Source organism: Gopherus evgoodei, chromosome 2, assembly GCF_007399415.2.
Source record: "Gopherus evgoodei ecotype Sinaloan lineage chromosome 2, rGopEvg1_v1.p, whole genome shotgun sequence".
Lineage (NCBI taxonomy): Eukaryota > Metazoa > Chordata > Testudines > Testudinidae > Gopherus > Gopherus evgoodei.
In genome coordinates, this window is record NC_044323.1 from 142,287,667 (window position 1) to 142,314,175 (window position 26,509).

At 40.8% G+C, this 26,509-nt stretch overlaps 1 protein-coding gene across 2 annotated transcripts in view; it reads right to left on the minus strand.

The window, feature by feature from the left end:
• The window catches only part of CDH12 (cadherin 12), a 623,017-nt gene that overhangs the window by 21,484 nt on the left and 575,024 nt on the right, over positions 1-26,509 (minus strand). For both annotated transcript variants that reach the window (XM_030551749.1, XM_030551748.1), the window contains one exon: positions 18,081-18,334. In XM_030551749.1, coding sequence (XP_030407609.1) covers positions 18,081-18,334 — 254 coding nt within the window. The remainder of the gene's footprint in view (positions 1-18,080; positions 18,335-26,509) is intronic.

The following is a 26,509-nucleotide window of genomic DNA, read 5'->3' on the forward strand; positions in this document are numbered from 1 at the left end:
ACAAACTCATCACATACTACCCAGCTTCAATGACCTCTGATCACTACCGCAAATCACTGCTGAAAGTATCAGAGAGACTTATAGGGGGAAAGGAAGAAGGGATGTGAAACAGCATTAAAGGGCTGGATTCTCTAATCAGATATGGGCGCTTTTCACCATCAGGAGGTACTAAAATGCCAGAAACTGGCGGCAACTAGCCTGGAGTGAATTCCCCTGTTGGAGATGAACTCCCTGAAGGCACGAGTGTACTAACTTCACACTGGGTGCCTATCAGTCCCCTCGTTCTTGGCTTAGGTGGCATATCAAGGGAAGGAGGGGTCATGTTGGGGGGAGACGGGTGGGAAGTGGGTGTGTTATAACTCCACTGCACTACATCTCTCCTCCACTGGTGTAGAGCTCATCGAGGACCCTGTATCAATATATCAAATTAGAGCAGCCCATAAGCAATCCTGACTTTTGTCAGGTCCCGGAATCAGAGAGCTGTAACTGTCTTCCTGTCACTTCCTTTGAGCCCCTCTGTGCCAAGCGAAGCTCCTGGAACAGCAGAGAATCAAGCTCTGTGTGTTTTTCTTCTAGGAAGGACTTAATAGAAGAAGTAAATGTGCTTGTCTGTGAACTGTTCTGTTTACAATCTGATAATTTGTTCCAAAACCATTCCCCTTGAATTCAAATTAATTTCTCGTCTAATTTCTCATCTGATGGTACTGTTTGCAATTATAAAATAATAATAATTTTTTTCTGATGCAGTGCCCTGAGCTATTAATTCCTTTTTCTTTTTCATTATCAGGTAACAACAGCTGCACATCTAGCTGCCATTGCTTGAATAGTAGGCGGGGTGGAATAGACACAGTCATTTGCAAAAAGTAGACAATAAGGATAAAACTGATCATAACTGTAGGTGAATTTAATAAAATATAAATATCAGAGGACTGTGGACTTCGCACATCTTGTGATTTTATGCTCCCTCCACTCTCTTGTGAACCAGTGAGAGTGATTTATAGGAAGAAAATATATGTACTGTAAAGGCAAGCAGTAGAATACCAGACTTTTCCTCACTGCTAAATGAAGTGATGAGTAAAAGCGGTACTTGACATATCGCAGAGTAAATCAGTTGAAGTAAAACTCAAGAACTTCAACTGGAGAAGAGTTAAATTAAATTTCATGACTGAGATGAAGTATTCCTTGGGAGATGTTTGCTTTCATTACAAATATACATGCGCGCCAAGAAAATCCAAGAAAATCCTATATATATATCTATATCTATTTCTATAGATAGATAGATAGATATAGATATAGATATATAGAGATATAGATATAGATATATATAAGCAGAGTGAAAATGAAGATGAGCTCTACCCTGACATCTGGTGGTGAATTGTGGCAAGCGGTGGAAAAGAACTTCAGAGGCTGATCTTGTTTGCATAGGCACACCTACCGCACCTAGCATGAGCCTAAATGGTCACTTTGTTTGCTGTGGGATTCTCAGTTTCTCTGTTATTGGGGCAGGAAGAATAAAGTATTGTTACCCTGATTATGTCAATCAAGGACAATGAAAGTGTTTTATGACAGAGGGATTCACCATCAACTAAGTAGCACTCACTAGACAAGAGACATGGGTTCCAAAACCCAGTGAATTGAGAGATGCTGGGGATAGACATTTGTACCTGATGGCATGGGCTGCTTTTGAGGGCCTGAAATACCAATTGTACCCCTTTCTCTCTCTACTATGGAATATCAGAACTAATTTTAATTCCATTAGGAGTCTAGTTACAGGCTGCTGAGTAGAATTCATATTGGGCCACTGGTGCACCAGCACTGAGGCTTCCCTACTACAAGCTGAAATCACTAAAGAGCTAAAATTACTGAGAGCTGAAATCACTGAGTGCTGTGGGGGAGCCTGAAGCTATGTTTCTGAGCAGCTGGCAGAGCAGTTTGTGGAACGACTGAAGCGGCCTTGCGGGACAGCTGGTGGAGCGGAGTGGCTGGTGGAGTGGAGCAGAGCAGTTTGCGGAGTGGCTGGTGGAGAAGCTCATGGTGAAGGCTTCCGCGGAACCCCATGGAGAGGCAGGGCAGTTGGCCTTGGAGCACATAAGGTGCCCCTTAACACTGCTGTGCCCGCCCCTCCCCAGGGCTGGGAGGTAAAACTCTGCAGATAAACTTTTGATCTCGGAGGCTGCACTGACCAGGGACAGAGACTTTTGGGTTGTTGGACTTTTGGGTGATTTTGGGGTTGCTGGATTCAAGAGACTTTTGGGGTGTTGGACTTTTGGGACTTTGGGTGATTTTTGGGGGTTGGTGGACTTAAGACCCTGAGGGGAAAAGGATACTGCCAAACTTACTTGAAGGAAGTGGGTCTTTTGCTCATGGTTTGTGTTATGAATCCTATTTATGGTAATTCCCCAACATAATGCCACTTTGTTTCCCTCCTTTATTAAAAGCATTTTGCTACACTCAGACTCTGTGCTTGTGAGAGGGGAAGTACTGCCTCTTAGAGGGGCTTGAGGGATGGTCTTTGGATGGGGGCTTGAGCTGGTTTTGCATTGTGTTGTTGAAATGGAACCCCTAGATACTGAACCTAGCCCTTGTTGCTGCCAACTCAGACGGGCAGAAGGGTTACATATACGTGAAATATATTATTGATTAGCAGCCAGCTTTGCCAGTCCACATCTTAATTTTAAAACCTTGTAAATGATTAGCTAAAGGCATGGTGTATAGTTGTATACAACTGTATTGCAATGATCTGATGTAGGTGACCGACATTAGCCAACCATTTTTGAAAATGTGAGCGTCAATGTTAAAAGTAAGTTGTTAAATAACATTTATCAGAACGGTATATAGGTAATGTGCTGTTTGTAGCGTTGTTGGTCCCAGGATATGAGAGACAAAAGGTGAGTGGGGTAATATCTTTTATTGGACTAACCTATGTTGGTGAAAGAGACAATCTTGCAAGCTTCATAGTGACTTGAAGAAGAGCTCTGTGAAGTTTCAACACTTATTTCACTCACAAACAGAAGTTGGTTTAGTAAAAGGTCACTCACTTTGTCTTTCTCATAGGTGAAATGTGGCAGTATGCTTTCAGAAGTTTCTTGTTTAATAAAGTGTGTCTGCTGCATGTTTTAATTTGCAATCATTGCTGAAATATACTAGAGACAATCATGAGAAGGCAGCTTCGTTTATCTTCCCTTCTTTGGTGCCTGTGTCAGTTATGTTTGGTTAAATATCTTTGCATGAGTCAGAGAAGATGAGTCAGGATCTGACTCATAGCCCTTTGAAATCAGCGGGAGTTTTCTATTGACTTCAGGTCCTTGGATCCAGGAGGCTACAGTTTAAGGTACCAATCCTACAAACACTTATGTCTGTGATTAATTTTAAGCGAGTGAATTGTTCTGCTGAAGTCAACAGGATTCATCTTGTGTTTATAATTAAGCAGATGCATAAATGTTTGCAGGCCTTGGGACTCCAGCCTGCAAACCCTAATGCATGTCATTAACTTGATGAATATGAGTCCAATAACACTACTCATATGCATATCGTTTACAGGATCCAGGATTAACCAATTAATTCCCACACAGTGGACCTAACACTGCTCTTTCTGAATCCATGACAAAATTCCTACTGACTTCACTGGGATTGAAAATAATTTGAGATGAGAACAATTGGCCATACTTATGAAAACAGCATGGACTATTTATGCTAGTAGTGCTGGCAATAGTCTGAAAAAGGAGTGGAATCACCATCATCAAATTCAATGAACAATTGTGTCCAGTGGTTGCAGCATTTAATCATTTTCTCGATTGCTGTTACTTTACTCATAGCATATTGAACCATACTTCTAAGGAAGAAAAATATTCCAATACCCTTTTTTTCACACAACACAGAGTCAACCAGAAGAACTCCCTGCCAGAAGATGTTGTGAAGGCCCATACTATAACAGGGATTAAAAAAAGAACTAGATAAATTAATGGAGGATAGGTCCATCAATGGCTATTAGCCAGAATGGGTAGGGATGGTGTCCCTAGTCTCTGTTTGCCAGAAGCTGAGAATGGGCAACAGGATGGATCACTTGATGATTACCTGTTCTGTCCATTCCTTCTGGGGCACCTCGCTTTGGCCACTGTCAGAAGACAGGCTACTGGGCTAGATGGACCTTTGGTCTGACCCAGTATGGCCGTTCTTATTTTCTAATGAACGCCATTCAGGTTAGGGAAATAATACATAGGGACCTAAAGAGCTGGAAGAAAATAAAATAAGATTGATTTTTTTTTAAATATCCCAATTAGGGACACTGTATAATTATACATGTAATTACCAGGGGAAAAGAAGCAACAATGAGGACAGGTGGTGGTGGACTGAAAGAAAGCAAATTAAACTTGAGTTTAAGATATGGCTGCACAAAAGTCTACAAAAGGCATTATGTAATGTAGCAGGGAGCTAATAGACCCTGTTTCTGGTAAATGATACCAAGAAAACTGAATTTTGTCTTGGGCACCACATGGCAAATAAGATATCAGCAAATAGGAGGGAGTTCAGAGAACAGTATTAAAAATAATTCTGGGTCTTGAAACAGTGAATTTTGAGGAAAGATTAAAAGATCTACAATATGTTTACCTTGTATAAGGGATGACAGGAGAGATATGACAATGGTCTACAAATAGTGGAAGGTTTTAAATACCAAAAATGAGAAGACTATTATTTAGTATTATATAGGGGATATAACAAGAATACGGGATGAAATTAAGAAAGAAATTTAGGTTCAATAACAAAATCTTCCTGGCAGTGACACATATGAAGCTGCAGAGTAGTTTCCTGAGAGAAATGACAAAAGTCCTATCACTGGACATTTTAAAAACTAATTTGGGCAAAATCATAATATATTTATTGTATGGAAGAATACTGCATTGTCAGGAAGATGTATTGGGTGATTTCTTAGGTCTTTGCAATCTCTGATATCTGATTATAAAGACATAGATATTTCACACTAAGAATCTAATTACATATAGTAATACTCACAGATAAAGTTTTCATTAAATTGGAATTAAAATTGAGTACATAAAAACAAATTAAAGACTTAGAAAAAACATTGCAGTTCTTTAAAAAAACAAAAATACAAGAAGAAATTGACAACATTTGGCTCTAAAGTTATGCCCAAAAGAAATCCAAATGTTTTAAAGTAATGAAGTTAAAAAGGTGCAACTCTGTCCTCAGCCTCCTATCTCAATTTCTTTGGTTCTTTCATATCCACTTTATAGGATGAGTTATTCTTGGATTACAAACTTTTTTTAAAGGTATAAAGAACATAAATTTGGGAGAAAACACCTTGTGTCTAGAGCATCAAAAATGTGCACCATGTAATACTGGTTCATACATACATATCTTGTTCACTGAGATGTTTTGTTATCATACCAACCTTTGTCCTTCTTGTGGAAATTGCATAATTTCTTGATGTGGACATAGGAGATTTACACAGGTAGGTAAACTGGGGTCTGTGTCTAATAACACCTCAATAATTGGCAACACATGGAATTCTAATCAAGAGTGATGAATGATTGCCTTCAGTTTGCTATTTATTCAGTCACAAGCTTGTATTACAAGTATGTCTTCCTCAGAGAGTTCTTCATGGCTGTTAAGGGCAGCTGGAACTGGTATAATCAACACATCAGAAATAAGGCATTTTGGTTTCTGTGGTCAGTGATGCTGTTAAACTTCTTACTATGGCTAGACAGGATTTTTCACAGGGCCTTCATATTTGGGACAATATTAAGATTATTTGGGATCCTTATCTGTACTTACAAAGGTTTGAGTTTAGTTGAATCTTCTTTTGTGTTCTAAGGTCTTGCAGGAGGATGGATTTGAATATGCCTTTTCTGTGTTTTAACTAATATGATCCTATGAAATAGCTGTATCAAAGATGAAATATGTTTTCATAAGCACAGAAGACAAAAGTCTTCACAGATGTGGACCACATAAAATTCAAGTTGTTCTGTGCTAGCAGTCCCCAAATCCTTTCTGCATGATTTTTCAACTCCTCAGTACTCTGTACTATCCAGTGCCCATAGCATTTTATATATACATTAGGCTGACTATGCTGTATCAGGTATCTTTCAATAAAATCAAATAAAACTACTATTTTCTTAGTTAAATCATATTTATTTTGAAGTTAAGTGAAGGTTAACATATTTTAACCTATTAAAAACCTACAGGGCAAATCACACCACTGATTTATGCCAGTTCTAATATTGGGATTTTTTCATAATGAAGCATTCCTACTTAAATGATAAAAATCCTGTGAATATCAACAGAAATCAATTAGTAGGTTTAACCACCACAATGCAGGAAATGTGGTCTTATATAGGAATGGCTAATAATGTTTTGGTTTTTTGGTTTTTTTAAACCTAATACTGTTTCTCATAATATCCAGCCAACATTGAATTTTCTCTCTATCTTGTATTTATTCTGAGCAAAGAAACAGGAAGGATTGGTAACAGAGCTCAAAAGAGGCTAATATATTCCCCCCCAAGTTTTTTTCCTCTTTAAATAATTTAGTGAGGCTAGCTCATCTTCTCTTAATGGGGGCATGAACTCCCTATACCTATGCTAAGGATTTTCAAAGCCTTGTTATTTCATTAAAGGTCAACCAAATAAAATCCTAATGGAGTTGCTGTCCGCTCTTATCTTATCCTCCATGTAACCCTATGGGTACCAGCTTGATCCCTAAAGAAACCAATCTATGTTAATATCATAGAATCATAGATTATTATGTCCCAAACAATTTATAGCATCACTGCATAAATGCTTGCAGGAGAATATTAGCCAAGCAAAATACAAACAAAATGGCAGAAATGTCAAAGATAACAAACAGAGACTTCTTAGGCAGTCTGGGTTACAAACTCACTTCACTAAACCCTTACTTAGCATCCAGTATTTTGCCCATATGCTCCCTTAAATGTCTTTACTAGCACCCAAAGTATACAATATGTGTACAAGAACAGTGAGGTATGGAATGGTGTAGAGGTCTATTAGCATGAATTTGAAATGGTTGCATTATTCACCCGTGGAAAAGTCAACAGTGAGTTGGGTAGGTTATGTCTAACAAATGACAAAAAACCAACCCCTTTCATTTTGCACCTCACTGGATAAGCATTATAAATGTGCCATATATTTTCCATGAAATTAGTTTTACAGATATTGTAAAGTGTTTGTAAAATGTGCAATGGGATTACTTTTTTTTGTACCCTTCCACCTGTAAAACCAAGTATCTTCGTTACTGTGAGGTTTTCAGAAGTATTGGCCTAACTCTTCTCCTATGCAAGTCAACTCTCATTGACTTCATAGCCACAGTTGGGCACTTTTAAAAATCCCATCCATAAATGAAACTGTATAAACCTCTGAGGGAGAGTAACACTAACTTACCTAACCCCCCTGTATAAATGACTCACAATGGCTTTTCTAGATATAGAAATGTTTTGACTTTGAAGTGTTATAAAGCTTTGATGTTTTGTGAGACCTCAGACCCTAAACTTTTCACGATGCTAGACAGAATTTTGCATGTTATGGCATTGGGTAGTTGTGACTTCAGGAGGGTGGAGGGAGAATTCTACATTTGGAGACAAGAAGAAGAAAACATTTCTCTTCACCTTATGACATGGCCAGCTCTTTCACACATGAATTAGATATAAAACATATGAAGAAATTCAACACTGCCACTGACTAGAATTCTTTGCACACTATAATATATGACTTGAAGTCTTGCTCACAGCAAGCTACAATCTCGCTCCATTTCTAAATAATGAGGGTGAAAGATTAATGCTTTTCAGCAGCTAGCAGGCCACCTGATGTGGTGCAGGTAATGTCAATACAGACAAATCACACTTTGCTCTTAGCTTCTGATAAGAATAGTGAATGTTTATTTGGCATGATGCAGAACTAATTTACATGAAGGCAATGGCCTTGGAAACACTCACTGATTCTGATGACTACATCAGATTTATCTGAAAGAAGCTGTTAAACTTTTCATAAGCCCTATAAATTTTACATATGAATTTTAGTAAAACACACTAGACAAAATGGGGAACAAAATCTGCTGCACTTCAATTATCAACACTTCCAAAGTGCCAATTTCATCGCTTCCTCACCCTCCCCATCTAAAATGCTGTTCATATACTCATCAAAATCTTCAGTCAGCTCTATTGTCTGCTTTGCATTTCTCACAATGAGATGCATATCTTAGCAAAAGCTGTTGTCATTTGGAAAATGCATTGTTTTTATTTTTACTAGTACTCTGAGCAGGCAGCGCTGCAAGACCGAGAGAGGATGAAAAGCCATAACTTGTATTTCAGGCTTATATGTTTGGGGTAAAATGTACATCTTCAGAAATCTTGCATTTAACCCCTTCAATACAAGCTTACAATGCACAACATCTCTCCAGTGCTGGTACAACTGTGGTGAACCTACAGAACAAAATTAGGTTAAGGACAAAGCCTCAGAACCTCATTCTGCTTGATACTGTACTGGATCATGAAATGCTTCTTTATATATTGCTGAGGTTTGGGGCAGACCTGAATGGTGGAGGCCATCCTGCATGTGCACTCTCTCGCTCTCTCTCTAACCTGTCCAAAATGAGGGAAGGATGGTACCATCTGAGTCTACTGGTCCAGCATTGGTGGGAGAGCTATTTGCTACAGGCTGATTTATTTCCACTGCCTTCAGATGGGGAGATCAGAGTATGTGAAAGGGTTCCTTCTCTGCCAGCTTTCCATGGGGGAAGACGTGGACATTAAAGAACATCCTAGAATCTCTGGTGATAGGAGGGGCATTTGAGGATGGTTTGGGGATGTATAAGTTTAAAAGAAAAAAAAACATTGTGAGCAGATAGGGAGCTGGTTGTGGCTCCCTCTTTCTCAGCTGCCTGTCTCCAGGCAGCTTTAATTTACACCCACGCATAAGGTTCTCAGGGTCTTAACACTAACCAAGAATCAAGGGGAGCAGAGCCTCACTATACCATATCCCTTTTGATTTCTGTCATTCTCCTGACACACCCAGCTCCTCTCCTTACATCAGGAAGCAAATTTCCACTTCAGAAAATGGTGGTACAAGCATATGTGACAGCAGATCTGGTAGAGGAGGCCACAGAGCTTCATACTAGTAATATTTGTCTCACCCAGCAGAAATTGCCTGCTTTGAGTATACTTACCAGTGTGTAAATATTTGGTGTTCAATAGCCTATCTTAGTCTTTGAGATGTGTTAACTCAGTAGCTATTTGCATTGCATAAAGTCTATCCCTTATCTCATACAACTAGGAGGGACCCCAAAGGGTCAGCAAGTCCAGCCCCCGCCTTAACTAGCAAGATAAAGTACTGATTTTACCCCAGATCCCTAAGTGGTCCCCTCAAGGATTGAACTCACAACCCTGGGTTTAGCCAGCCAATGCTCAAATCACTGAGCTAGCCTTCCCCTCTCGTGCAAGCAGAACCATAATGAAGCCAAGGAAGCCAAAGAGAGAAAGGGGGTCATACTGAAGACCAATGGTGATAAAATTACACGAATGGGAGCTGTGGCCACACAGTGAGATGATTGTTACCTACTCTGGCCTGTATGGGAGCCTCACAAACCCTGCAGTGAGGGTGTCATGGTATAATTCCCCACTCTGAACCTTAGCGCCCAGAAGATGGGGTACCAGCATGAATTCCTCTAAGCTTAATTACCAGCTTAGAACCTATAACGCTGCCACCAACCAGGAATTCCAGTGCCTGGTACACTCTGGTCCCCCCAAAACCTTGCCCGAGGACCCCCAAGACCCAGTCCCTCTGGATCTTAACAAAAGGAAAGTAAACCCTTTCCCTCACTGTTGCCTCTTCCAGGCTTCCCCTCCCTGGGTTACCCTGGAAGATCACTGTGATTCAAACTCCTCGAATCTTGAAACAGAGAGGAAAATCCGCCTTCTCCCCTCCTTCTCTCTCCCCCTCCCTGACTCTCTCTGAGAGAGAAAGTAATCCTAACACAGAGAGAAAATAACCTTTCTCTCCCCCCTTCCCTCCTTTCTCCCCACCAATTCCCTGGTGGATCCAGACCCAGACCCCTGAGGTCTCACTAGAATAAAAAAAACAATCAGGTCCTTAAACAAGAAAAGCTTTTAATTAAAGAAAGAAAAAAACAGTAAAAATTATCTTTGCAAATTTAAGATGGAATATGTTACAGGGTCTTTCAGCTATAGACACTGGGAATACTCTCCCAGCCTAAGTATACAAGTACAAATTAAAATCCTTTCAGCAAAATACAAATTTGAACTCCTTCCAGCCAAATACACATTTGCAAATAAAGAAAACAAACATAGGCCTAACTCGCCTTATCTACCTAGTACTCACTAACTCACTATTCTGGACATATAAGAGACTGTATCAAAGAGATTGGAGAGAAGCCTGGTTGCACGTCAGGTCACTCTCAGAACCCAGAGAGAACAACAACCAAACACTAACAGCACACACAAAAACTTCCCTCCCTGAAGATTTGAAAGTCTCCTATCCCCTGACTGGTCCTCTGGTCAGGTGACAGTCAGGCTTACTGATCTTGTTAACCCTTTACAGGCAAAAGAGAGATGAAATACTTCTGTTCTATTAACTCTTATTTATCTGTTTATGACAGAGTGGTTTGGTACAGGTACATTGTGGGGGATCCTGTGGTGCTGTGCAGCCCATAGCCGTGAGGAGGTGGCCATAAATTGGAATAGTCCCAAGGCTGCTCTGGTTTACACTGAAAGTTGTTCAAACCCCACAGAAACCCAGAATCTGGAAGGTGGTTGTTGGCACCCCTTGACTTCCTCTTGGGCTGTGACCTCTGAGGACATATCTAAGGGGATTAAGGCCTAAATAAGTTTGTTAATATCAGGCTGCAGATTGTGAATGTAAGATCCAGATGGATGTGAATAGCGCCATCCCATTTTATGTTGGCTTTTTCATGTCATCCATATACAAAGAGGTGGTCTCAGCAGTTTATTTGCTACTGTCCTATGTGTAGTTCCATTTCTCTTAGAAGTCTAAGGACATCCCAGGCTGAAATTGTACTCTAAGCATGTGACCAAATATATGGGACTGTCAATAAATCCTAGCTTAAAACTACATTAATGATGCTGCAAGGAAACAATTGCTCAAAATATAAGAACCTCTCTAAATGAAATGGAACAACTGTTTAGACATATACACCAACAAACTACACAACAGGTTGGACAGGAAGTTAGCACTAACATATCCAATTTAATTAAAAGGGAAATTTAGATAGAATGTATTTGGAGTTCAGCCAGGATTCAAGAGCTAAAACCACTATTCTTGTGAAAAGTGCAGTAATCTCTTTAATTACCACAAGTCATCCGGGATGTAGTTTTATGTGGTGGGGAACTATTTCAGTTTTGACTAAGGGAAGGGAACTACTTTACAGAATGACCAACACTATTCCCTGTAGCACCTGAGTTTCTTTAGAGGTTAGTCTAAGTAATGACCTAAGGAAGATTAAGATACATTTTGAGCCATGACAAGATCACTGTTTGAGATGATATGGCTGTAGCCCATGAAATCACTGTTTCTAATCCAGTCATTGCATTTTATAGTGTTTGAGGAATCCATTGCTGCAGAGACTTGGAATGAGGACCTTTCATCCAAAAGCAGCAGTTCTACTACATGAGCTAGACTACAATTGCAATAGAATGCATATTCTTTGCAGAATCTAGCCACTAGAAGTCAAAAGTATAATATGCTGCTGCTCCACTAAACTACAAGTGGGTAGTCATAGAATCATAGACTTTAAGGTCAGAAGGGACCATTATGATCATCTAGTCTGACCAGCTGCACAATGCAGGCCACAGAATCTCACCCACTCACTCCTGTATTAAACCTGTGTCTGAGCCACTGAAGTCCTCAAATCAGGGTTTAAAGACTTCAAGGTGCGGGGAATCTTCCAACAAGTGACCCTTGCCCCACGCTGCAGAGGAAGGCGAAAAAAACCCAGGTCCACTGCCAATCTGCCCTGCAGGAAAATTCCTTCCGGACCTCAAATATGGTGATCAGCTAAACCCTGAGCATGTGGGTAAGACTCACCAGCCACACACCCAGCAAAGAATTCTCTGTAGTAACTCTGATCCCACCCTATCTAACATCCCATCACAAGCCATGGTCAGATCGTTATGCACTGCTGAGCGCTTACCTCCCCCATTCCTGCTTCCTGGCTGGTCCTAACCAAATTTAGGAGCCTTCTATGCCAATTCTTCCCCTTTTCCTCAGTTCTAAACACTCTTCTGAGCTACCAGCACACATTTTCTGACCAAACTGTTCATTCAGACAAAGCTTGATAAACTAATGGAGGGGCTGGTATGATGAAGTTGCCTACAATGTTATATGGCCCACCCATGACTGCTATTAACAAATATATGGAGATGGGATACTTGATGGGAGAACTCTGAGTTTCTATAGAGAATTCTTTTCTAGGTGTCTGGCGGGTGGTCTCTCCCCTTGGCTCAGGGTCTAACTGATCATATTTGTGGTTGGGAAGGAATCTTCCTCCAGGTCAGATTGGCTGATCCCCTTGGGATCCTCTGCAGCATGGGACCCGGGTCACTTATTGGTTTGAACTCAAGTAAATGGTTGATTCTCTGTAACTTGAAATCTTTAAATCACGATTTGAGGACTTCAGTAACTCAGCCAGAAGTTATGGGCCTATTACAGGGTGACTGGGCTAGATGAACTGTCAGAGCATGGCAGGGCCCCTTGGCTCTTTCCTCTGCTATGTCCACAAAGTCATTCTAAGACCCTGGGGTTAGTATCTACTGGTGCAGTTTATTCACAGGCTTGTTCCCACCACCATTTCACCATATACAGTTGGCCTATAACAGTGTTCAGGCAGGCAGAAGGGGCTACCTCCCTGCTTCCACTCTCTGCCTTTTCACTTTCTTTCTGCTCTTCCCTGGCGTTTTTCCCCTGAGGCTTTTATACAGCCCCAGGCTAATTAGGTGGCAGCTGTTTCTGCTTCTCCAATTAGGGCCAGGTTATCTCCAGCCAGCTCTCATTTATTCTCCTAAATGAGAGCTGGCCTGACAGAGGACTGAATCAGCAACCCTTCTCCCCGCACCGTCACATGGACCTTTGGTCTGACCCAGTATGGTCTTTCTTATGTTCTTAACAGTACAGAAGGATGTAGGTAGGAGGGTTTATATCCTAGTTCCAGAGTTCTGGATCTGAGCAGGATGAATGCACAGCTCCTAGGACTTTTTTGCTTTAAATGGTTCTGTGGCTCATGAGGTAGGGCATGTGAGTCAAGCAAGGAGGTTCTGCAGGGCAGTGTCATGGAGGAGAATATCAAACTAATTTTAATTGAAGTCACATTGGTAGTTCAGACCAAAGGTAAAAATCCTTTATCCAGTAAGATACATCATCTCCTAAGAAATTTGACATCTTCAAAGGTGCCACTTGAAATGTGGCTTAATCTCACATAGTGTTAGAGAAGAAATCTCTATACTCCAGATATCATTGTATGTAATTGTGATTTCCCTACCATCTACTTATGCTGGCATTTTTGTTCATCACTTAGCTTTGTCCCTAAGATGTCACATTGGTCTCAATCTATATAGAGTATGTGCAGATGTAAGCACGATTTTAATAAAAAAAGCCTGATGCTATCTCCCACCAAAATAAATTAATTTTAATTGATACCAACGTTTTCTGATTTATAAATGACATAAATTCTAGGTGTTTGTCTGAATACAGATGCTCGTCTGTCCTGGAGGGCTTGTAACTGTCATGGGCTAGAGGAATCTGATAAGAACATGTGAGAATATTTTCTTTCTTTTTCTTTGAGAAGTGCTTTGGGATCTTTAATGGCCACAAAGTAGAGGGGACTTCATCTTAACATTTATGCCAAGCATTTCTTGCTATGGTATGAAGGAAATGGAAATGGACAGAATATCTCTCCCACGAGTACTAAAATCTAAATTTAACACAGTTTGAAAATCAGGTCCACTAGGGCAATGTTCTGAAACTGTGTCACAGTGAGTCATCTTTGCAGATGCTGACTAACTAAGGAAGCTTCTTTTCTCTGTGTGTTCCTATTTCTCTTTCTCTGAATGTGTGTTCTGAGCCTCTTCATTTCCATATTTCTGTCAACTTCCATCCCCACAATCCACACTTATTCAAACTCTGAACTTCTCAGAAACCTCAACAGCCCTAATTCCATCTACTGGAGAATTTTCAGTGATTTCCAGCGACATAGTCTCCTCTTCCCCTTTCCCCCCTACAAATCCCCTCAGCCCTAAATTCAGTCTCCACTATTATTAAGCTACTATCTCCCCCTCCCCATACATTCAAAACAGACTTAACATTTTTGCCTGATAAAGTGGATTAAGTTGCTGCGACTAGTGTTGCATTCTTTAATGTGAGCTGTTTTACACCGCTTTGTTCTGTTGAGTTATAACTTCTGCTGCATACAGTGCAGATTTGTCTTTTATTCTAGTTTCCATTGTTTTGCAGATTGTTGTTGTAATAGGCATCATAATGGCTAAACTGCTCTAGGAAAACATCTCTGGGAACATGAATTAATTTGTAAAGAAACTGTACCATCCAGCACATTATATTGCCTATTACCTCAGAGAACATTTCTTGCCATTCTGTGTCTACTTAGAGGGTCTCTTTATTTGGAAGCAGTGTTACACTACTTAAGCTTCTTCTTTAAAATATTGTAAAACTGACAGACCACTCCTACAAGGTAATCTACATTTTAAATAGCTAAGAGACCATAATTGCTGTGAGACCCGTTTGAAAGTTGTAATCACATGCAGCTCTTTGTAACTAATTCAGGCTTTTGCTAACTTTTCTTTATTGACTCTTACTTTCAGTTAGAGGACATAAACCTTATGGAGTATTGAATTCTAATATGTAAGTAATTAACAATTGCATCTATGTTCTTTCACTTGAACTAATCAATATGTGAACACAGACAGGTTAAATAGTAATCAATGAACATCTTATCCCCACTCCCCAAATATGGGAGTTCTTTAACAGGTAATTTCCATAATTCTAAGGGACTGATCCAAAGCTCAATGAAGCAAATAAGAGTTTTTACGTTGACTTAAGGAGCTTTGTGCCAAGGCCCAAAGGTATTTGGATGGGAAGTTATAAGGGGAGAAGAGATAAGTATGTGTTTTCAGGACCAAAATCATGATGGCTTGGCTGAAAGAAATTATCTTTCAGAGTCAAACGGAGAGAGATGTACTGCTTCTACAGTACCTAGAAGTTGTTTTTCTTTTTGTTGTCCCAGTGTGTCTATTGGCCTTCTGACACTGCCTCACTTATCTGTCCTTAAAGCACAAGAGTCCTACACTCTGGGCCTGATCCAGAGCTCACTGAACTGTATAGGAATCTTTCCACTGACTTGAATGGGCTTTGGATCAGGCCCTATGAGCCCAATTTTCAAATCTGGGAAGCTAACTCAGAGTACCTAATCCCTCATTTGGATTCTCAGACTGCCACTGGGACACCTAAGGGCATAGACAACTTGTGACTCCTCATATGAGGCGAGGTGGGGAGGGAGAGAGGCAGTGCACAATCTAAAGGGGAGGACATGTGACCTCCCAGCCAGGGTCTCTCAGGCAAAAGTGGTTCCATTCAGCTCCCTTCCCAGCTGCCAGGGACAGTGGTTGAGTGTGTTGGGTGGGGAAGAGCAGGGAGAGAAGGACAGAGCCCTTTCTCCTTCCCAGCCCCCAGCAGGTCAATCTGGGGGTGGGGAGCACCTGCCCCCCCCATGCCTCCCCTACAAGTCACCTCTTGACTGGGCATATGTGGAAATGAGCACCTCAACCTAAAATAGGCCCCAGTACTGCAATGAGCTCTGCATGGGTGGGCTCTAAAGGATTGTTAAATCAGTTATTGTGTTTGCCATAGTTTTAATTTAATGTTTTAACTAAGTAAGGAAGCTCAGAAAGAGATCCAAGAAAGGGATCCAAGAAAGGGAAGATGCACTATAGTGTAAATCCTCCAGGAAACTAAGAGATGCCATTCTTCATGCAGTCTTTAGTTTCCTGGGACACACTTCCTTCTGGAGCAGAAACAAAGTATCCCAGAACACGGCAGTCATGGGCTACAGCTACACAGAGTAGCAGACAGTTTGTTACTTCATTTCTATATATATAGCTTCTATACATAATAAAAGGTTTATCTTGACACCACTCTGCTCACTATAAAAATATCACAGGCTACTGCACCCACAAGAAGTCCCACGGACTTAACCAGCGGTTCCTTCAGGCAGATCCAGTTGCAGGATCAGGGCCTAAGACACTCAAGCATGAAAACTGGTCTCTCTCAGGGCCAGATTATCAGCCAGTTTCTCTCACTGGAGAACAATTACTTATTCAAGAGATTAACACTGGACCTTTTGAGTGAGAAACTGCTCAGAAACATGAATAAGGGGCTCACTCTCTGGCCCCATGAGAGAGTCCAATTTTCAAGATAACACTGGTTTTGATGGGACTACTTTTGTAAGCTCACTGAAGGGGTTCACAACCCGGCCCTTTGTTAGTGGCGGGGGGCAGGGGAGGGAATGTAACATATGCCCCCCTGTCTATATGAAACTACACCATCTTGTGGTGGAAAAGAATGCAAGACGAGCAGGCACAAGAGCTACCTATGGGAATGAAATCACCTTTCCCATTACTATGTCAGCTATCCTGGACTCCAGCGATATTTGCATTCTTGTCCTAGGCACCTCTGAAAAGACTGGCATTTTTGTTGAATTGTGTTGTAGTTTTGGAGATCTACTGGGCAATGGTTACTAAGGACAATTACAAGCTTAACAATTTATTTTCACATGTTAAATGTAATCTCCACCAACATATGAACTCAAGTGTCAAGACTAGAGTAGAGTAAATTATTTTTAACGTATCAACTACATGTGGTATTTTAGGAGAATCAAATTTCATTCAATCATTAATGTGCCTTTTCTAAATCAGAACCATTAATTCTGTTTACATAAAGTATATTTATCATTAGCATCAGGGTTTTTTTTCTGGAAGTCTGAGGCAGTTTTAGAAAGAGTGAGACTTGTCACACTTTATAGTGAAGTTCCATTTTTTAAATAAAGGTTTAATAAATTATTCATGTTATAGACATGAATACCATACATAATAAATGGTTGTGAGCACATCATTAGAAGGTGTTAATGATGGATTGTTATATGCAGCTTATTTACCTCTTTGACACTAATAATCTATAACAATTGATTAATCCTTTATTACTCTTTATAAACTATTTATGAATGGAACCTTAATATAAAGCATGACAAAAAGACTATTGTTTGGGAAAGGTGTAGCACTGATATCCCTCCATTTATGCATAATATAGATGTACTATGTCCAAAGCATTGCCAATTCCCCCACCCTGCCTTTCCACATTTGCCCCCAATGTACTTCTAAACAGTTTTTGATGGACTCCATCTCGGTATGACACAAGTCTCCATACCTGTTCAGTACCCAGAACCTCTGCTGAGGTCAAGGGTGTTAGTTAATGCCAACTGGTATGGTGCTTTTTGTGATATGGATTCCTGTTCTCCAGTATCTACTATATATAGACCAACTCATTTCATATATGCCACCCAATGCAGCATGTACTTTTTTGATAATTACTTTCAGCAACAATTACCTGGGATTTTGACTTTCATGTGAAATGGTTCATATATCATATATTCATATATTCTCCTGATCCATTCAATCTCATTCTCAGACTGAATTTAGAAAGAAAAAGAACATAAGAACAGTCATACTGGGTCAGACCAATGTTCCATCTAGCCCAGGATCCTGCCTTCTGACAGTGGCTAGTGCCAGATGCTATGAACAGAACAGTGCAATTGCTGAGTGATCCATCCCTTGTCGTCCACTCCCAGCCTCTTGCAGACAGAAGCTTATGGAAACCCAGAGCATGGGGCTGTGTTGTGGACTATCTAGCTAATAATCATTGATGGACCTATCCTCTGCAAACTTTATATAATTCTCTTTTTGAACTTTTCTGAGTTTGATTTTTATGAAAGGTATGTAAGAAGGAAAATGTTTTCTTACCTAACAGAACTGCTGCCAACATCAAGGTCCTGTGCAGTTACAGCACCTATAATGGTCCCCACAGGAGTATCCTCATAAACCTCCATGGTGTACATAGGCTTGCTGAAAACTGGAGGTTCATCCACATCCAACACATTGATCTTCACAGTGGCTGTATCTTTGAATGGACCCACAGAGTGGAATCGATGATCAAGATGAACATTGGAGGCCTCTACTTTAAAGGTATATGCCTTTTTTGTTTCAAAGTCTAATGGCTGTGGTAAGGACAGACAAAAAACATCATCAGATCTGGCAAAATCACTTTGTAAAAGTCTCTGCAGACTGTACAGTTTAACCTGCTATTGATGTATCAGAGATTGGCAAGCTTAGTTCCGAAATGCTCTCAGTAGATTTGAGATCCCTCCAAATAGTTGGATTACAATATTTATTATTAGCATTATGGTGGCTCCCAACCAAGCCCAAGTTCACACAGAAAGGGTTAGGGTAGAGCTGGGAATTGAACCAGAATCTTCTGTATCCCATTCTAGTAGAGTAAACCCAAGCCCCATTTTTCCTTTCACCACAAGGAACAAAAGAAAGAACACTCTTGATGGAAATGGGTCCAACCCAAAATCCTGCTGTGTAGAGATGGGTTCAAAGCAAACTTTAGGGTTTGGCTTAGACCTGAATTCTTCTTTCCATTATGAAGAAAAAGCCAGGAACACCCAACAAACCTAAAGAATTTGAGTAGGGATGTAGTCCTAATCCAGATTTTTATTTTGCAGATTGGCAACAGCTCTAACCTATAGTGCATTGAATACAACATAGTAGTTTGGGTACAGCAAGCTGTAGTTGCTTGACAGACATACATACTGAAATGAGACTACTTTGATTTGAATTTCTTTCATTATAAAATAATCTAGTGTTCTTGGTTTTAGTAAAGTGACCAGGGATATCTCTTCTGTGCATTATTGCAGTGATATTCTGTACATTAACAACAAGGAGTCCAGTGGCACCTTAAAGACTAACTGATTTATTTGGGCATAAGGTTTCTTGGGAAAAAAAACCTCAGTTCTTCAGATGCATCCACGAAAGCCTGTGCCTAAATAAATCTTTTAGTCTTTAAGGGGCCACCGGACTCCTTGTTGTTTTTGTGGATACAGACTAACACAGCTATCCCCTGATTCTGTACATTACTGTACTCATCTAGTCAGAAAGATACAAAAGCTTTACGATCAATACAGCCTTTTCCTGATGTTTAGATAATACTGACATCTAGTGGCTTTTAGGTATAATAGCCAAGTTAGAACATTTCAGTTTAAAAGGATATGGTATTTGAAGAAAAACACTAGGTTACAACTGTAGGATTGCAGCAAGAATAGTTTGATGTTTATTTCATTTCCATCATCATAACCATTGCAACATTGTCTCCCAATCAGTTTTCATTTCTAGCATGGGTTTAAACTCTGCTATTTCTGCCCTTGTCGCAACAAGACTGGAATTGGCCAGAGGCTGGGCTGGCATAAATAGGAGTAGTTCCATTAAAGTTAATGGAGTTATGCTGATTTATACCAGCTAAACACACTGTATAATTGTTTTAAATCCTTGTGAAAGGCTCTATTTTTTAACAGACTATATGGCCAAGCTTTTCAAGCTGGGGACTTAATGTTAAGCATTTTCAGTCATGTAAATAATCAAGTTTGAAAACTTTGACTATGATGTGCATCTAATATCAAACTGAGCTGTCTTCATTCAGGAAAAAAAAAACAACGCTATTGAGTCAGTGTGAATTTCTTCTGGTTAAGGACTGCAGAACTGGGCTGAGAGGGATCAATTGTAAAGCATGTGCCTAAAATATATATTCAGAGGTTTTACTTTAGGCATGGCCTTATGATTTGTGAGACTCCAGGTTACCAGCAGGGGCAAGGGGAGGGGAGTAGATAGCCTCCAAGGTTATGATTACATGGTGTTTCAAAATCTGTAGCCACATGTCTCTGAGCACAGGTCTACAGATATGGGCTTGTGCTATGGTGCTAAAAAAGGCTGTGTAGAGATTGTGGCTACGGCCACAAGTGCTGAAGCCCATCTCCCCTCCCCAAGCTTCAGAACCTCAGCTGTAGTCCCAAATGTCTACACAGATATTCTGGCACAGCAGTGCAAGCCCAAAGCAGTAGGACAAGGGTCTAAGACTCACTACCATGTGTTTTAACATAGTGTAGTCATAACCCTAAGTCGCCTTCCCCTCCAGTGCCACCTCAACAACCCCATATTCCAGGTTGAATGAAATGTTTCGCTCAAACCCAAATGAAACATTTAGTTTTGATTTTGAGATTTTTTTTAATGTTTCTAATTTTCTTAAAATATATTTGAAGGAAATTGCAAAATAAAATAGTTTTGAACCAAAAAAATGGCAAAATGTTTGTGTGGCTGAATCTGCATTTAGCATTGGAAAAAAAAAAGTTGTGGACAAACAATTTCACCTAGCACTAGACAGGAATGATGTTCGGACCCAAAGAAGGTACTTCTGTTACAGATGGCCCAGTCTGACTGGATGTCTGATTCACCTTCTCTCCCTGGCATAGTGAGTCTGTAATATGGACTGCCCAGAAACATAAACTGTACTGAACTGAAAGAGTCAAAATAATACATTCTATAATATTAATAAATACAGAAGTGTTGAGTGCACTATTTCAGACAAAATACAAATGGCCCAAAAGATGACATCTTCCACTATCTAGTCATGGAAAGACTGCATTTTCAAGACTGTCTGCCAAATGAATGTAAATGGGATTTATATAGACCAAAAACAAAGTATGTCTGTAGATGCCAACTGACTCAAATTTTAGGGTTTTTCCACTCTCCCCTCTCCCTCAATAAATATCATTTTGGACAAGAAAGAAACAAGTGAAATAAAGTGTAGAAGCTCTTAAGCGTCATTAGCTGTTCCCTGTCCTCATTCCTCTTCATCTAGCTGCTTGCCTACCCAAAGTGCTCTCAGATATTTCATTCCATTTCATTCAACTCCAGAAAGGGCATTGGAAATATTTGCTTTACAACCTGTAGCTGAATGTAAATGAGATTTCTTGCAGACCTTAACCCTGCAGATAATTAGTGCAAGTCTTTCTATACACCTCAAAACCTGGCATCCAGTTGGAGTATTGGGCATCTGTCAGAAAATTTGATGTTTGAATATCCTGGAGCTGCCTAGCTCTCTGCCTAGATTTCTATAAACTTCTCAAGTTTTACAAGGTCTGGAATGTAGTCCTTTGTATTGTTTTTGGGGATGCTTCTCACATCACAAAAGAAGCTATATAGTGCCCTACTCCTGACAGTTAACTGTAGTATGTTAACATGGTCTAGCTGGCAAAAAAAAAATTCCCATCTGTGCTGCCACCTGGTGTCTGATCTATGTAACTAAACCCTATTATGCACATAAAGTTCTTAGTGCTAGTAAACTAGTAAGTTTGATGTTCAAGGATTCCGAGCACAGCAGAATTTGTACTTGATAAATATTCGGTTCCTCAGATAGCTTTACCTAAAAGATTCCCCAGTCAAATCTCTCTTTCTAACGTAATGATTAAAATGCTTTAAAATTAATGAAAGAAGTTAATAGACACAAAAAAATGAGGTTCTATTAAAAAGCAAGGGTCTATGAAAGTTCTGCTAAAAACCTATAGAGTTGAATATGTAATAAGCTCCTTTCCACAGTTTTTTTTAAACCTATTGAAAATTCTTATACTATAGACTTCTATTAAATTTAAATAGACAGATACAAAAAATCTGCCATAAAGAAAGACAATCATTTTGTTACCTTTCATAGGGTTTTTCCCATAAGAGAATGACAGTTCTGCTAGCACCAATGTGGCTATTTTTTCAACCTTGTAGCTATAGAGCTGTTATGGGAGCATTTTGTAACGATGTCCTGTCAGTCCCATAACAGGAGTTTGGCTCCCTTGGCAAGCCCTGTCTTTCTTCTCTCTCTTTTGGCTATTAGCTACTGTACATAGATGCCTAGTAATACATTATCAGTGTATGCAGACCTGTGTATCGCAATGTCACTGTGTAAATAGTAAAATGAACGAACACATAATGACAAACCACATTATTTAGTCTCATAGGAGTTACTAGGAACTGGTTTATTTAGTGTGAACAGGAAAGCACATCAACCCCTCTGGTTTGAAAGTAAAGGTATTTTGAAATATTACCGCTTCCTTTACCCCATATGGAAGTGAAGGGATACTGAGAAATAATACTCTAATGTAAACATTGTGTAAGTAAAATGCAATAGAAATTTTCCCTCTCCAAATAGAAGGTTGTCTAAAATTCTAAAGTTGCAAAACATGCCATAGATTGAAAGTGGCTGAATGAGTTATCCTGATAAGGATGACATAGGTGGGAAAATAACTGTATGTATCCATCTCATTCTCACAATGAGAAAAAGAAGAGCTCACAAAAAGTGCTGGACAGGCAGCCTCATGACCACCAATATTTATCCACAGAACAATACAGCATGACACAGGCAGTACGAGCTTCCCCCAAGCTGCCACATCCATATTTCACAATTCTGTCAAGGAGGGACTTGGGGATGGGATGGTTGGCCAAGGTTTGAATGAACACAAAATGTGATCTGTTGAGACTGCCAAAAAGGAAGTCAATGAGTGCTCATTGGGATGATATGTTTTCGTAATGTTTCAACATCTGATCCACAGAAATGGGTTGAGACCACCAACTTTAACACAGGCTTCTGAAATATCTGTCGGATGGTAACTGTTTTGTATTTTTTCAGTAACTACTGGCCCGCGTTGGATTTGAAATAGTAGAACTAAAGATAAAAGTGACAGGACATGCTGGTTTGTTAAGGAAGGCTCCAGCTCCAACAGTGTCCTATGCTCCTGATGTGTGCTGAACAAGCAGTATGCTAGGAGCTCTGGTCCAAGGTACAGCTAGGAAATGTTAGCAGTTACCTCCAGGATTGATGAGAAGGAACAAGATGTACATATGAGCTCCATTCCCTCACAACAGGGAGAGAAGAAACAGCAGGAGGAGTTCTTGGTCTAGGGTGGCAGCCTGAGAAGGATCTAAAGCCACAAGACCAGGGTAAAGCATCCTAGAGACAGGGATGCTTTCAGCAACCCATGGGAAGCCAAGAAAAAGAAGGGGTTAGGGCTTACTGTTTACATTGCAGTTTTGTGGCTTCGATCTTTTTCTTAAGACTCCAGAAAATGTCAAGGACTGTAGACAGAGGTGAAGGAAGTGTCCTTGAGCAGAAGAAACAGTTTGATATCTGGACTAGGTGCCGGCTTCCTTTTAGTGGCTGGAATGGGACAGAAGCTCTGCTTCACTCAGTTCACCAAGGTGAACATAGATGCTCAGGAAAAAGCCTGTGGCCCAGGCAAAGAATGGGAAAAGGGGGGTTGATTTTGTACTTTGGTATTTTTGGACTATCGTTATTCCAGAAAGGTGTGGCCTAGTTAATGTGGAGATCTAATCCAATTTGCCAGTGAGAGCAAGTGAGGAAATGGCTGAATTCCCATGACTATAAGGCGAGATCTCGTGACAACGTGGCACATCAATGCTTGTTTTTGCAGGCAGTGTGCTAAGAATGGAGTTAATCAGCCTTGTAATAATGAATTACGAGCAAAATGTATACAGACAGTACACAATAACAGCTAGAATGTTTAAAGTAAACTGGTGTTGATAGATGTCTAAGCAAAGGATAAATTTCCCACTCATCTATAGGGAGCTCCAAAAATGTTGCTAGCCTATACAAACTCCTGCAGTGTTTCAGTTCTTGAACTGCTACCAAAAAAAAGCCTCAACCAAACAAACAAAAAAACCTGGCAACGCTGGCTGATCTGGTCTTCAGGGACTCAAGACCTTCACTTCTGTTTTCGATCACTTCATTAGCTTTGTACTTTTTTGATGACCATCATCATCTTTCTGATAGCATTCTTTGCTTTATTGTGGGTATGTACTTATGCCAAAGGCTTGGTATGTCTACTCCTCCTTGTTAAAATGTGAAGTCTCCCCATACTTCACACACATGAAACATCCTCTCTGACAATTTACTGTCTGTCCTATTCTGGGTATCGGTGTCTGCAAAAACCCTTGACATTCTCTTGGGTCACCATAGTTTATAGGTTTTACTGCTCTTGTAATATATCCTGCGGCATGTACAAGTGTCCTGTCATTAACGTTATTGGCTAATGAAACTTTTGCTTTTTTGTTACTGTGAGAATTTTTAAAAAGGAAAATACTCCTTTAAAGTGCAGGGAAGTACTCAGGGCCGGCTCCAGGCACCAGCTGACCAAGTACGTGTTTGGGGTGGCACCTTGGGGCAGGGCGGCGCTTGGGGTTTTGGTTTTTTTTTTGGCTCCTCAGGGCAGCGCTGGAGGGGTTTTTTTTTGTTTCTGTGACCCAGCGCTCAGGGGGGAGCTTTGGGTGGTGCGGCGCTTGGGCAGTGCGGGGTGCTCGGGGGGCAGAACTTTGGGGGGCGCTCAGAGGAACAGGGGCTTGGCGTGGCACTGGGAGGCGGAGGCTTGGGTGTCACTCAGAAGGAGGGCGGGGGCTTGGAGCAGCGCTCGGAGGAGGCGGGGGCTTAGACCAGTGCGTCGCTCAGACAGGGGGCGGGGGCTTGGCGTGTCGCTCGGAGGGGGCAGGGGCTTAGAGCAGTGCAGCACTCGGGGAGGGCGGGGGCTTGGCATGGCGCAGTGCTCGGGTGGCGTGATGCTTGGGGGCAGGGCTTCGGGCGGTGTGATGCTTGGGGGAGGGCTTCGATGGTGTGGCGCTCACAGGGGGAGTAGGGCGGGGTGACGCTCTTCTTTTTTGCTTGGGGCGGCAAAAAAGTTAGAGACGGCCCTGGAAGTACTGTATTCCCCAAATCGCCTTACAGAAGCTGTGATAGTGAAATAATGTCTGATTTGGTAGTTCCAAATTTCTGGTTGTTTTATAATCACTTTGTAAGCATCCATTTTTCATATATGGTCTGGTTTCATATGCCCAGTGATATGTTATGGCTTACTGGAAGAAGGTTGAGATACCCTGGGAGCTCAGATGCAAATTCCATAGGTCTGACTCAATATTCATCATAGAATATCAGGGTTGGAAGGGCCCTCAGAAGGTCATCTAGTCCAACCTCCTGCTCAAAGCAGGACCAATCCCCAGACAGATTTTTGCCCCAGATTCCTAAACAGCCCCCTCAAGGATTGATCTCACAACTCTGGGTTTAGCAGGCCAATGCTCAAACCACTGAACTAAATAAACTTAGTGTCAAACAGTTTACTGTGCTTGGTTCTCGCTGTTTGGTGTGTTCCATTCTAGTAAGATGAGGGCGATGTGTTGATATCATGGGGAACTATTTTCTCCTCCCACACTGGAATGCAGTATTCTGCACAGTAGTAACCTGCTACCCAAAGGCATTGGCTCTTTCTATTACTGAACTTGTTTGTTTCTGCAGCAGTTTGTGAAGCCCTTTGGGATGAAATAAGCTATATAAATCTTTAAAAAAGGGTTTATGTAGTGATGTTGTATCTGTGTTGGTCCCAGGATATTAGAGAGACAAAGTGGGTGAGATAATATTTTTTTATTGGGTCAACTTCTGTTGATGAGAGAGGCAAGCTTGGGAGCTTACACAGAACACTTTTTCATCTCTGGGAAATGTACTCAGGGTGTCACGGCTAAATACAAGGTGGAACAGATTGTTCAGCAGAAATAGTTAACACATATTTCAAGAGCCCATTGTAGGTGAAGTGGCCCATTATCATCCCTCCAGTCATAGGAGGGAAAGGAAGGGGCAGAGCAGCTGGGGCGGGGTGGGGGGGCAGGGATTGTTAGAAGCAAGTTCCCTAAAGACAAGGACACACTCACTCAAATCAACACCAGACCCTGCTAGAACAACAGATGCAAAACCTACAGACATATTTCCATTGCTATGATGATCAGCAGTCCCACACCTTTCAAGAAGCATGGGTCCTACACATGCCTATTACATGTGATGTACCTCATCCAGTGCACTAAATGCCCCAATAACAACTATGTTGGTGAAACCAAACAGTCACTGCACTCTTGAAAGAGCTCAGATAGAAAAAAAAAATTCTCTCACCAGTGGACAAATGCTTTAATCATCATTGTATCTGATCTCTCAATCCACATACTGCACAACATCTTCAAAAGATGAGCCTGAGAGCTTAAATTCATAACTGCTAGACACTAAATATCATGGACTGAATAGAGACACTGAATTGATGCTTATTACAACAATTGATACACCACCAACAGCACCCCCATGCCCCAGCTGCTTTTTTTCCTCCTCGTTTCCTTTCCTCTCAGGACTAGAGGTGTGTTTTATGGACCATTTCATCTTGAATCTGCCCTCTGGTGTCCATGCCTTGTTGTGGCAGGACAGCTTGCATGCTCTAACAATCACCAGAGTCTGTGTCGGTGGGGGCTTT